Raw genomic sequence first — 14,154 nt, 5'->3', positions numbered from 1 at the left:
TAATCAGGCAACCATGAGTCAGTGAAACTTGAGTCGTTGTCGAGTGCTCGTGAGTCAGTAAAAGCTGGGGTTTCATTAGGGCACCCAGGAGTCATTGAAACTCGAGTCTTAATCAGGCACCCACAGGTCAGTGACACTTGAGTTTTCCTTGGGCATCCATGATCACTGAAACTCGGGTCTCCATTAGGGTATCCATGATTCAGTAAACTTGAGTCTGTCAAACATTCAGGTTTTAGCAAAAACACAAGTCTTCGTCGAGCACCTGCGAGTCAGTGAAACTCAAGTCTTCGTCAGGGACCTGCTAGTCAGTGAAACCTGGGTTTTTGTTGGACACCCATGAGTCAGTGAAACTTGAGTCTTTATTAGGGCATCCAAAAGTCAGTGAAACTAGAGTGTTCGTCAAGCCCCAGCGAGTCTGTGAAACGTAAATCTTCGTCAAGCATCCGTGAGTCAGTGAAACTTGAGTCTTCGTCGAGCCCCAGCGAGTCTGTGAAACGTGAATCTTCGCCAAGCACCCATGAGTCACTGAAACTTGAATCTTCGTTGAGCACCCGTGAGTCAGTAAAACTTGGGTCTTCGTCGAGCACTCGCAATTCAGTTAACCTCGAGTCAACTTGACTCTTTGTCAAGCATCCGTGAGTCAGTGAAATTTGAGTGAACTTGTCTTATTGTCGACCACCCCAGAGTCAGTGAAATTCGAGTCTTCATCAAGGATCTGTGAGTCAGTGAAATCATTGGGATTAGCGATTGAATCTTTCGTTTTGTCAAGCCTGTGATGCAGCTCGAGCACGTAGGGGAAAGAAGAGTTGATTTGAGGCAAAGATCAACTCTGTTAGGAGGAGCTAATACAAATTCAATTAGAGTTTCATCTGTTTTGATTCACTAAAAAACTTTCAAGTTTGACTGACTCGATCATGACTGCTTACTTCACTTTGTCCATTCTCTTTGTTTCCCCATAGGGTCTGCAGCAGAGCCAAGGCAAAGTAGGTGAAAGCCAGACGCTGTAGCACACCAGGGATCCTGAGCCAGGACCAGGACACTGCAAAACATGAAGCAAGTATAAGTGATGCATTCATGAACACAGACGTACATAACTCAGTGGAGTGAGGGTGTTCCTGCTGATCTGAGCATATTATAAATCAGCAAACTGATAATATTGGTAATGGGATCTTCTCAACCGTCCCACCAATACAACTGCTACGTTCGGAAGAAGACTGATGGACAGAACGAGTTGCGCCGGATATGGATGTCGGAGGGCGCGGATCAAAGGTTCCCAGTTATCTCTTGGTCAGGACAAATTGAGGGGGATAAGATTGACTCTTGGTTGGGAGATTGATGGTAATCTACACATTAGTTAATTGAAAAGCTCTTTGCTGCAAAATGTGCCGTAAAAACAATGAAATCCCAATCATTACACCCCAGCATGATTTACTCCTTACACTTCTAACTTGACGTCAAACTAAGTATTTCACAATAATGTACGTTTGATTCCTGTATTTATCATTACTTTTATATTCATTCCACAGAGGTTTTGAATTACCCAACACCCCCTGCTGTCATGCAGTGTAGTAAGGACAAATTTACAGCGATAATATAGTTGTCTTTTTTTTGTTGTTTTTTTAAAGTAATTCTGTGTATCGGTCTGACTTCTTCCACATTTCATGGGGTCTCTCTGCCCATGGTTACGACAAAGCCCATAGTATCGGATTCAATCAAGTGGGCATGATTAAAAGATGCACATTTATTGGTCTTTGGTTATATTAAGCTAGCAACAAATGATGTTAGTTGTTGTTATAAATTGGGCACATCTGTACATATGGGGCAATAAAAGCAAATCACAAACTGTCCTGCCTAGTTCTGGTATCTCTGAAGGTACCGTCTTGCATCTCAAATCTACAAATCAAGCAGTCCTACAGCGCGTTTACTTTTGCAAACAGCCAGTTAACATCTAAATGTCCTCCAATAAGCACAGAAGTTTAATCTTTTCTTGTACTTTAGTGAACTCGTTTACAAAAGGTAAACATGGTAGGCTATAGGCTACTAGAAGCAAGCAGCTACACCACAGCTAAGCACAGAAGCTAAATTTAATAAATGTCCTTAATTGAACAATATTGCAGTCTAAAACATGTTTACATCGACTTTTGTCAATAGAAACAATTATCATATAATTATAGTTGCATATTACTTACAGTTACAAAGTCTCCAAGTGTATTAAACAAACACGTCCGCATCATTAAACTTACGACTTAAAAAAAATAAAATAAAAATAGCACTCCACTTCAAAAGCATGCATCTGTCATAAGGTTATTGTTTTTCATGCCTATCGTTGTTCTGCAATTTCACTCGCTCAAACATTTTCTAACATTCCACACTATGAAATAATAATAGTCTGTACTATGATTCATGCTGATATCATATCGGTTTACATCTGTCACGATTTAACGAGCTGGCGGACCCAAAGGCAGACAGACGACACAAACACACAAGACACTGCAGGGACTGTGACAATATCGGTATTGGCCAATACTCAAAGCTACTATATCGGTATTGTATCGGAAGTGAAAATTGGGACAACCCTAACAAAAACATCCATCAATAAATAACTATCAGGTAATCAGACTATAATGCAAGTGATTAATCATACATACCCAATAATGAAACATACTGAAATGTGTATAGATATGACATTAGCACAGATGCTAACACTATAATCACTATAATCACTCGCCATACAACAATAGATGATATCTGTCTATTACCTGACCTATGTTAGCTACATCTCTTTGTTTATAATGTATATTTTCTGCTGGATCTAACCTCTAGTTTATGCTGCCCTTTTTTTTGCTGCAGCTGTTACATATACTGTAATAATTTGTTTATGGTAATTGGGATTTCTTATATATTGTATATATTAAATACAAATATAATATAATAATATAATATATCAGTATATATTATATACTGTATATATATAATGTCTAAATATTACATATATGGTAAATTTTTTGTCTACTTTATACCTGCATTATCCTCTCCTTCCTTTGTAACTGAGCTACTGTGTGGAACAATTTCCCTTGTGGATCAATAACGTTTGTCTCAGTCCAAGTCTAAGTCTATAACTCAACAGTGAGGTGTCCTGGCTGGTCCAGGGTTATTTTAGACGACTAAAAGTCAGGGTCAATCTCAATAACAGAAATGTTCTTTGTAGCAAGTCGGTGTACAAAATTGACACGATTGATAGTTGTTACATTATGGACAAATTACTTTTTACTGTTGCTTTACTTTTCCTAGCAATCAAGCTTAAAGAATACCCAAAGCAAGTAAAATATTGACCAAATATAGGACAGTATGTTTTACCCTGGTTTCTGTGTCTAGCGGTTTGTATATGCAAAAACAACAAACTCGGGAGAGAATTTTACACATTTTCTCTTCTGCATTTTAATGCTGGTTGGTATCTTTGGTCCTTGTATCATCTTTAGCACAGCGCGCTGCAACTGCAAAGTGTTTCAGAATATTATAGAAGCTTTTTGTGAAATCAGAGCTGGTTAAAAACTGCAGAATAAATAAACAACCAATGTAAAATCACTTTCATCCTTCTCTCCCTGCTTCCGTCTGCTCCAACGTCTCACTCTTTCTTTGTGCTGGCTTCTATAAGCATCAGTATATTTAGCTTCAAAAGTATAAGGTTGTAAATCCTCATTTGTCCAAAAATAGTCGTCTTTGTTGTCTGTTACCAATTCTGCCATGATTAGAACACATCACTCGTGTTTGATTCCGGAAGTAGGAACACACTTGTTGCCAGAAGTCAGACGTGCGCTGCTATAGTCGTGGTCAAAAGTACATACACTTGTAATGAACATAATGTCATGGCTGTCTTGAGTTTCTAATCATTTTTACAACTTAGAGTGATTGGAGCACATACTTATTTGTCACAAAAAACGTTCATGGAGTTTGGTTCTTTTATGAATTTATTATGGGTCTACTGAACATGTGAGAAAATCTGCTGGGTCAAAAGTATACATACAGCAATGTAAATATTTGGTTACATGTCCCTTGGCAAGTTTCACTGCAATAAAGTGCTTTTGGTAGCCACCCCAAGCTTCTGGCAAGCTTCTGGTTGAATTTTTGACCACTCCTCTTGACAAAATTGGTGCAGTTCAGCTAAATTTGTTGGTTTTCTGACATGGACTTGTTTCTTCAGCATTGTCCACACGTTTAAGTCAGGACATTGGGAAGGCCATTCTAAAACCTTAATTCTAGCCTGATTTAGCCTTTCCTCCAGAAGGTCTTATCTTTGTCCATGTGATGTCAGATGGACAAACATTGCTGTATGTATACTTTTGACCCAGCAGATTTGGTCACATTTTCAGTAGACCCATAATAAATTCATAAAAGAACCAAACTTCATGAATGTTTTTTGTGACCAACAAGTATGTGCTCCAATCACTCTATCAGAAAAAAATAAGAGTTGTAGAAATTATTGAAAACTCAAGACAGCCATGACATTTTGTCCTTTACAAGTGTATGTAAGCTTTTGACCACGACTGTATGTAAACAGAAATCAATGCGCTGAAGAAATCAGTCCGGGAAATTATTAAAATCATTAAAATACGGTAAATATTGAACATATTACATATTGTTAATAAACGTTCCTGTTACTACATTATATATAGACTTGCAGTGTGTACATATAACGTTGGAGGGTTTTGAAGTTGTTTTGGAGGGCTTTGAAGGCTACAACAGTGACTCCCATTAGCCGCATCTTTTAAGTGTTTTTTATCATCTTTAAAATCGTAAAAAAAAAAAGAAGACATGTGTTCTTGTCTTTCATAATGATTGTGAGCGACAGGCAAAATTCCCCAAAAAAGTGCAGTTGCCCTTTAAGGTAACGGAGATCAGAGAATCAGAGTCATCAAAAAAGTGTAAAGCAGCTAAGAAATGTGGTTCATAAAAGTGGATTTAACTGACATAATAAAAAAGACTCATTCAATTCAATATTTTTCTGAAAATGGGTGTTGAAAGAGAGGGGTTGTCCTATATTTGCTTTGTAAGGTTTTCACAAGGTTGACCCGAGGTTGTGTTAAAGGTGATCACTATTTTCCCTGCCTTGTCTTGACATTGAAGGCTATTCAGATAATGTGACTTTATTCTCTTATTAGATCAAACCTCCCCACAATGTAGCTGACGGCGCCCTTGGAGAGCGTGGTCCGAGCAGCAGTTTATGGTAAAAGTGGTCTTGTTGTGAGAAGCCAGAGGAGCAGCTGCAAGGGGCTGAGACCTGTAATTCTATCTGTTTGTAATCGTCCATTACTGCGCTGCTTGTTTTTGCTCAGTCTTTCCCTGTTAAACGTCCCTTGGTGCTGGATTGGGAATACACACACACACACACAAACACACACACACACACACACACACACACAAACACACACACACACACACACACACACTAACAATATTTTTGTTAAACGGGTTACAAAGACATGCACCCAGGAAAAAAAAAATCCATTAGAATCTGGCTAATGTGTGAAAGTCGCCCTGTGCATCCCCAGGTGGAAGATGAATTGAGGAGTCAGACAACCCTGACACTCCTCTGCAGCTTTTAGCACAAATCTGGAGCACAATCTGAATATTGTACTGCTTTTAGTGTCCTATATCTAAATGAGACCTGATATAAAAATGTTAGTTTGGAAACAATATGTTAAAGAACCGGAGAGGACTTCAGCAGCTCCTCAGTCCTGCTTCAGTTTGTCTAAGATTGTGTTTGAAATGAACGGGTACATTATTTATGTGGCGAGTGGTCCGGCTATTATGCTTTAATGATGTTCCCAGCACAGAGCTGAAGTAAATAACAAACCTGTCCGCAAACAGGATGTTCTTGTTCCATTAACAGTGCACGCTAATTTTGCACCTACGTGGTCCATCTCGCGGGGAGTAGTTGAGGAAGCAGAAGCCGAGCATCAGCAGGACCAGAGTTCTCCACGTGACCTTGCGCAGCAGCTGCAGGCGGCCCACACCTCTCCTCTGCATGGATCGGATCGCCAACACCACCGAAGTCCCGATGGCAAAGACAAACCTTGACGACACAAAATGATGGTGATCAGGTTGTTTTTTTGATAAGTGTGCTAAGAAAGAAGTACACCTACCATGGCATGACGATACTGGCCACTGTCAGACCTGCAGGAAATAGTCAATAGTTATTTTCTATTCTTCACAATCAGGTCATGAAGAACATGTTGTCCCAAAGAGGACAGCCTCTGTTATCAATATGATTAATAATAAGGTATAGTTATGTGACAGTAGAAGCCCTTCAGCACAGAAAAGATTCATCAAATCATCTCTAAAATCAATATAGAGTTATAGATCTGGCAAAAAGGCTATTATGGAACTTTAAGTGAGCACACCTCTGGGCAAAAAAAGAAAACAAAAAAAAAACATTATTATGGTGTTTGTTTTCTACTTAATCGTTTTCTACTTTCCTACACAGTTCCATCCACCCTTCAGTGGTACTTGTCCTTGTTATTTTTTTGTTCACAAAATACACACTGATATTTTACCTGTGATGGGGTGATCAATTATGTGAACATTCCTAACAAGATGTCAGAAAGGGTTGCAGATGAGTGAGAGGAACTTGGGGGTTAGGTTATTTAATATTTTGTTTTAAAGAAAATACACAACTCCTCTCTGAGCTGCCACCTTATCGTGGTAGAGGAGTTTGCGTGTCCCAATGATCCTAGGAGCTATGTTGTCTGGGGGCTTCCATGCCCCCCTGGTATCCCAAGACAAACAGGTCCTAGGTGAGGGATCAGACAAAGAGCAGCTCGAAGACTTCTATGGAAATACAAAAACCGAGACTCCGATTTCCCTCGCCCGGACGCAGGTCACCGGGGCCCCCCTCTGGAGCCAGGCCTGGAGTTGGGGCATGATGGCGAGCACCTGGTGGCCGGGCCTGCCCCCATGGGTCCCGGCCGGGCACAGCCCGAAGAGGCAATGTGGGTCCCCCCTCCAATGGGCTCACCACTCATGGGAGGGGCCATAGAGGTCGGGTGCAGTGTGAGCTGGGCGGCAGCCGAAGGCAGGGCACTTGGCGGTCCGATCCTCGGCTACATAAGCTAGCTCTTGGGACGTGGAATGTCACATCGCTGGGGGGAAGGAGCCTGAGCTAGTGCGCGAGGTGGAGAAGTTCCGGCTGGAAATAGTCGGACTCACTTCGACGCACAGCAAGGGCTCTGGAACCAGTTCTCTCGAGAGGGGCTGGACTCTCTTCCACATTGGCGTTGCACGCAGTGAGAGGTGACAGGCTGAGGTAGAAATTCTTGTTGCCTCCCGGCTCAAAACCTGCACGTTGGAGTTCAACCCAGTGGACGAGAGGGTAGCTTCTCTCCACCTTCGGGTGGGGGGACGGGTCCTGACTGTTGTTTGTGCTTACGCACCAAACAGCAGTTCAGAGTACCCACCCTTTTTGGATACACTCGAGGGAGTACTGGAAAGTGCTCCCCCGGGTGATTCCCTTGTCCTACTGGAGGACTTCAACACTCATGTTGGCAACGACAGTGAAACGTAGAGAGGCGTGATTGGGAAAAATGGCACTTGGCACCAGGACACCCTAGGCCGCGGTTCCATGATCGACTTTGTAGTTGTGTCATCGGATTTGCGGCCTCATGTTTTGGACACTCAGGTGAAGAGAGGGGCGGAGCTTTCTACCGATCACCACCTGGCGGTGAGTTGACTGCGATGGTGGGGGAGGATGCCGGACAGACGGGAACGTCTAGCAGAGTCTCCTGTGAGAGAGAGTTTCAATTCCCACCTCTGGAAGAACTTTGAACATGTCACGAGTGGGGTGCTGGACAATGAGTCCGAGTGGACCATGTTCCGCACCTCTAATGTCGAGGCGGCTGATTGGAGCTGTGTCCGCAAAGTAGTTGGTGCCTGTCGTGGCGGTAATCCTAGAACCCGTTGGTGGACACCAGCGGTGAGGGATGCCGTCAGGCTGAAGAAAGAGTCCTATCGGGTTCTTTTGGCTCATAGGACTTCGGAGGCAGCGGACAGGTACAGACAGGCCAAGCAGTGTGCGGCTTCAGCAGTCGTGGAGGCAAAAACTCCGAAATGGGAGGAGTTCGGGGAAGCCATGGAAAACGGCTTCCGGACGGCTTCGATGATGGACCACCATCCGCCGCCTCAGGAAGTGGAAGCAGTGCACTGTCAACACCGTGTATGGTGAGGATGGTGTTCTGCTGACCTTGACTGTGGATGTTGTGGATCGGTGGAGAGAATACTTCGAAGACCTCCTCAATCCCACCAACATGTCTTCCTATAAGGAAGCAGTGCCTGGGGATTCTGTGGTGGGCTCTCCTATTTCTGGGGCTGAGGTTGCTGAGGTAGTTAAAAAGCTCCTCGGTGGCAAGGCCCCGGGGGTGGATGAGACCCGCCCGGATTTCCTTTTGGTTCTGGATGCTGTGGGGCTGTCTTGGTTGACAAGATTCTGCAGCATCGCGTGGACATTGGGGGCGGTACCTCTGGATTGGCAGACCGGGGTGGTGGTTCCTCTCTTTAAGAAGGGGAACCGGAGGGTGTGTTCCAACTATCGTGGGATCACACTCCTCAGCCTTCCCGGTAAGGTCTATTCAGGTGTACTGTAAAGGAGGCTACGCCGGATAGTCGAACCTCGGATTCAGGAGGAACAGTGTGGTTTTCATCCTGGGCGTGGAACTGTGGACCAGCTCTATACTCTCGGCAGGGTCCTTGAGGGTGCATGGGAGTTTGCCCAACCAGTCTATGTGTGCTTTGTGGACATGGAAAAGACATTCGACCGTGTCCCTCGGGAAGTCCTGTGGGGAGTGCTCGGAGAGTATGGGGTATCGGACTGTCTGATTGTGGCGGTCTGCTACCTGTACGATCAGTGTCCGCATTGCCGGCAGTAAGTCGGGCACGTTTCCAGTGAGGATTGGACTCCGCCAAGGCTGCCCTTTGTCACCGATTCTGTTCATAACTTTCATGGACAGAATTTCTAGGCGCAGTCATGGCGTTGAGGGGATCCGGTTTGGTGGCTGCAGGATTAGGTCTCTGCTTTTTGCAGATGATGTGGTCTTGATGGCTTCATCTGGCCAGGATCTTCAGCTCTCACTGGATCGGTTCGCAGCAGAGTGTGAAGTGACTGGGATGAGAATCAGCACCTCCAAGTCTGAGTCCATGGTTCTCGCCCGGAAAAGGGTGGAGTGCCATCCCCGGGTTGGGGAGGAGACCCTACCCCAAGTGGAGGAGTTCAAGTATCTCAGAGTCTTGGTCACGAGTGAGGGAAGAGTGGATCGTGAGATCGACAGGCGGATTGGTGCGGCGTCTTCAGTAATGTGAACGCTGTATAGATCCGTTGTGGTGAAGAAGGAGCTGAGCCGGAAGGCAAAGCTCTCAATTTACCGGTTGATCTGTTTGGAGTACAAGTAAAATGGGATCTTTATCAGACCCAATTTGGCCCCAATGTGGCCTCAACGTTACTTGCATGCGCAGATCGATAAAGTGAAAACAAAGTAAGTTGACCGGATTCCGTAAATGAACAAGTAAGTCGCTATTAATGCTACGAAATAAAATAAAAGTTACCACACCTTGAAAATGAAGGGGTTTTTTCAACGTGAAAATAAATTAAAATAATATCATGTATGACTAGGTATATATTTATATATATATATATATATATATATATATATATATATATATATATATATATATATATATATATATATATATATATAGACTGTATATAGTGTAATTAATTTGGGAAGGTTTTAATCTTTTTATGGCTGTTAAGTAGCAGAGACATATACATCAGCATGGATCTACGTTAGTTTTATTTTTTTTAAATTCAACTTATAGCCACCGAAAAAATACTTTGCTCATCGAACCCGGAGGTTGTGATGACGTATCCACTTCCGATGGCGGGCTGCATCTTTTCCTGCGCATAAGAAAGACGTAGCTCACTCAAATATGACCAAAAAGTCGCAATCAAGTCGCATTCCTTACGCAATTCAATTTAGACTGAAGTCACATTTGATACGATCAGATTCCAATCTGATTCGTACTACCTCTTGATGTGTCCCAAAACTGATGGGAAAAGATCAGTTTTGAAGCACTTTGTAGCGTTTGGACTGGCAAAAAATATCTGATCTGTGTCACTTGAGGACAAAAAAAAAAAATCTGATTTGGTTTGCAGTGTAAACGGGGCTTAATAGTTAAGGGAGAAGTCAGATTACCCCGGTCCTTAGATTTCTGGAAATGTGGCCCTGTCCTAGAGGGTCTGCTTATTGATTCGATATCTAAACACAAGTAGCTCACAATAGCAATGGATTTGTCAGGGATTATGATTTTATCACTAATCAAGATCACTTTTGTTCTAAGCAGCTGCAGCTTTTGTAAATACTTTTTTCACTCTATCAGTGATGACTTCAAGGGCACTGTCACCATTTTCAGTTGTGAGGCGATGCCACAAATTGACTGATTATTTTAGTCTCTTCTGCTTGACCAAAACAGCATATTGAGTTTTACTTCACCGTTCCATGGTACGTGCTGAAAGAACCAGTAGCCTCCTCCACCGTAGTTGACAAACACCATCACTGTGAGGGCAAACCTACAAAGACAGAACAAGTCTGTTCACCAATCAGTTTGGTCTTTTTCTGTCATTTTCTGTGCTTTTTTTTTGTAAATTCCTGTCCATCACTAAATGCATGACCTTTACCCCTGTTGTAGGTATCTGTGGAGCATACCTGTCTGTAATTGTAACTACGGTTCTATTTAGTTCAGCTGTGGCATCAGCTAGTTGCCGGTTCATTGTTTTTTCTCGGCCTCTTGTACCTGTGTGCCTGACGTTCCAAATATACAAAGAATAACAAACAGATATTTCTTATCTAACTTTGACTTTTTCAATTCTGCTACCTTCTGCATGGAGGATAATGCAACCTGAGCATTATAAATCACTCAGGAAATGAACACTTGTCCTCTGGATCTCCTCAAGCAGGACTGCCGACTATAGACTTTGCATCGAATATATGATACACTTTATGCTTTGCACTGGCCAAGGCTGATGAAACACTGCCCACGTGATGGAGTGCTTCCATTGAACGGCAGGAAAAAGGTGTTGCGTGAGAGAAATTTGAGGCGTCTTGCATTGGGGGAAGAGTGGGTTAGCTGTAAATCAGCATTGGCCATTATTTAAAACATGTCTAGAAAACTTAAAATCAACATACAATCTAACAATATTAGGAAATATAGACCGCCTTACTGTGTGACAGCAACTTTACAATATAAATTGATTGAAACATATGAAGTACCTTGTGATTGGAAATGTACTTATGGTAAAAGATAAGGTTTTCATGTGTCTTCCATGCACTTGTTTAACAACAAATGGAAGTTTTGTACTGAATTCAAACACCACATGAAGGGCTTTGTGTGACCCTAAACAACATTTTGTTTGTGGCCTAATTGTGGTCTTCATTGTTACTTATGTATTATTATTAGATTCCTGAGGGGACCCCAACCCAACCCTAAACGTAATGTTACAACCCCACATACAGACACTCAGTGTGTTTACATGCACTAAAAAATAAATGTATAGCTTAATTTGGTTGAAACTAGCTTTTTAAAACACATGTAAAAACCTTAATAAAGTTGTTGCATGCAGGTAGTAATGTATGTAAGATTTTGTATGGACAATTTTTTTCGAAAGATGGGATTAACATATCTAGATATGGTGATTGTAAACCAGTTCCTTCTTGCATGTACAGTATACTTTCCCATCCATCAATTATTTTCTCTGGCCATCTACACATGTGCCAGTCTTCCCAACGTGATAACCCAGAAGCACAGTAGATGATGCACTCCATGATCAGAACGTCTACAGTATTTACATGTTTGGTTTGATCAACACTGTATTTCATCAAGCGTTTGAACCAATGGCATGATTAGGCAATTTGATGGGGATAAAGGCTCCCTAAATATCCTTAAACCCCTAAATTATTTGTTTTTATTTTTTCTGTCAAAAGTTCTGTCTTTTGGTTGTTGAATGCAAGTTTTAATAAATATCCTTTTCACTTAAATATGATTATAAATATGTCAGGTTTCCCCTTACTTTAAAGTGTAAGGATGATCATTCTTAGATAACAATAAACATAATACATAATTCATTAATACATATTGTGTGTTAAATATACTTGGCCAATAAATCTGATTTTCAACCTGATACCAATAAAGCCTCCCCTGCCTCTAAAACTTAGTGACATTTCTGTTTCAAACTTTAATCAAGGGTCCTTGAACACACTACAATGATGTGCTATTACATACTCGTCCTGGTTCCCAAACACAATATTACATCCTTCAATAATACTTTATTATTATAGTTATAACCATTGTTATTATTATTATTAGTGCATCTAATAGGGGTTCAGCTTCAACTGTCTTTAAAAGGTAGTGACACCTTTATGTCGAATTTTCATCATCGTTCCAAGAATGTGCTATGAGATGACATTCTTCTATCATCTCATCCAGGTTTCCAAATATGTTGGTGGTATGTGTGAATGCATACAGCAAAGGTACATGTTGAATGTTGGGTTTGCTGCAACCAGGAGAAATGACTAGGGGTGTGGAAAAAAATCGATTTTTTTTTTTTTATATTATTTTTTTTTTAAATGAATCAATCCAACAAAACAATACACAGCAATACCATAACAATGCAATCCAATTCCAAACCCGACCCAGCAACACTCAGAACTGCAATAAACTGAGCAATTGAGAGGAGACACAAACACAACACAGAACAAACCAAAAGTAGTGAAACAAAAATGAATATTATCAACAACAGTATCAATATTAGTTACAATTTCAACACAGCAGTGATTAAAAATCCCTCATTGACATTATCATTAGACATTAATAAAAATTAAAAAAAAGAACAATAGTGTCACAGTGGCTTACACTTGCATCGCATCTCATAAGCTTGACAACACACTGTGTCCAATATTTTCACAAAGATAAAATAAGTCATATTTTTGGTTCATTTAATAGTTAAAACAAATGTACATTATTGCAATCAGTTGATAAAACATTGTCCTTTACAATTATAAAAGCTTTTTACAAAAATCTACTACTCAGCTTGCATGTCAGCAGACTGGGGTAGATCCTGCTGAAATCCTATGTATTGAATGAATAGAGAATCGTTTTGAATCGGGAAAATATCGTTTTTGAATCGAGAATCGCGTTGAATCGAAAAAAATCGATTTTGAATCGAATCGTGACCTCAAGAATCGATATTGAATCGAATCGTGGGACACCCAAAGATTCGCAGCCCTAGAAATGACCCCTTTTGCATTTTATGCAACGAAGTGTCGGTAGTGTTACAATACTAATTAGATTAAAACAAACTAATTATTTGACAGAAAATTTGATTTCATCTTCATACCTGATGGATTTGAATGAAAGAAAGAAAAAAGTCTTAAAATCTTTACGAAAGCCCAGGCTACGATCATGTGACTCCCATAGTAGTTGTGGTCCTCATCAACCGCAGTGTTAATGTGACTGGCTGGCCCGGACCACCCATCAGGAATCTCACTGCAAAAACTGTACAGGTCGACAGGGTGAACTAACCCACTCTTTCACAACATACACCGACTGAGGAGATATTGAGATGGGATTCTGCTGCTGCTGCTGTCTTTCACCATCTAATACACTGATTTGCGTTGTATTCAATAACATAAAAGACGGTCCTCAAGGGTCATAATGACATCAGTAAAACTTCCCATCTGATAAGATGCCCCCACGTTTGATTAAGCGAAGCACTGAGCCTTTACTGCTCTTTTAGCTCCAAACTGCAGATACAAGATTTTAATCAGCCACTATCTTCTCCGAAGGGTCGTCAAAGTGGAGTATGTGCACGTGATCGTCTACTCTATCTGATGCTTGCATATATCATTGAAGTTTTGATCGACGCATGCATTAGTCGCCATAGCGACAAAGACAAAGGTTAAACAAGTGACCAGACAAGTCCTGGTCAAAGACATCACTGAGACGTGTGCGTTTATTGGCCATCTCTCTAATTAAATACTTAACTTAGAGCGCCATCAGATTAAACCATCATCCACATGACGCATGTTTTTTTCACTTTGTTTTATTTTCTGA

General features: G+C 41.4%; 2 protein-coding genes across 3 annotated transcripts in view; one reads left to right on the top strand and one right to left on the bottom strand.

Moving 5' to 3' along the window:
- The window catches only part of pcbd1 (pterin-4 alpha-carbinolamine dehydratase/dimerization cofactor of hepatocyte nuclear factor 1 alpha), a 163,544-nt gene that overhangs the window by 89,924 nt on the left and 59,466 nt on the right, over nucleotides 1-14,154 (top strand). The gene's annotated exons all lie outside the window — the stretch shown is intronic.
- LOC133657406 (heparan-alpha-glucosaminide N-acetyltransferase-like) overlaps nucleotides 1-14,154 on the bottom strand; it is a 91,576-nt gene that overhangs the window by 25,921 nt on the left and 51,501 nt on the right. For both annotated transcript variants that reach the window (XM_062058700.1, XM_062058699.1), the window contains 4 exons: nucleotides 10,539-10,615; nucleotides 6,144-6,174; nucleotides 5,913-6,073; nucleotides 927-1,039 (listed from right to left, as the gene is read on the bottom strand). In XM_062058700.1, coding sequence (XP_061914684.1) covers nucleotides 927-1,039; nucleotides 5,913-6,073; nucleotides 6,144-6,174; nucleotides 10,539-10,615 — 382 coding nt within the window. The remainder of the gene's footprint in view (nucleotides 1-926; nucleotides 1,040-5,912; nucleotides 6,074-6,143; nucleotides 6,175-10,538; nucleotides 10,616-14,154) is intronic.

This window comes from Entelurus aequoreus, linkage group LG09 (assembly GCF_033978785.1).
Source record: "Entelurus aequoreus isolate RoL-2023_Sb linkage group LG09, RoL_Eaeq_v1.1, whole genome shotgun sequence".
Lineage (NCBI taxonomy): Eukaryota > Metazoa > Chordata > Actinopteri > Syngnathiformes > Syngnathidae > Entelurus > Entelurus aequoreus.
The sequence above is the reverse complement of the archived record's forward strand: the minus strand, read 5'-3'. Positions and strand labels throughout refer to the sequence as shown.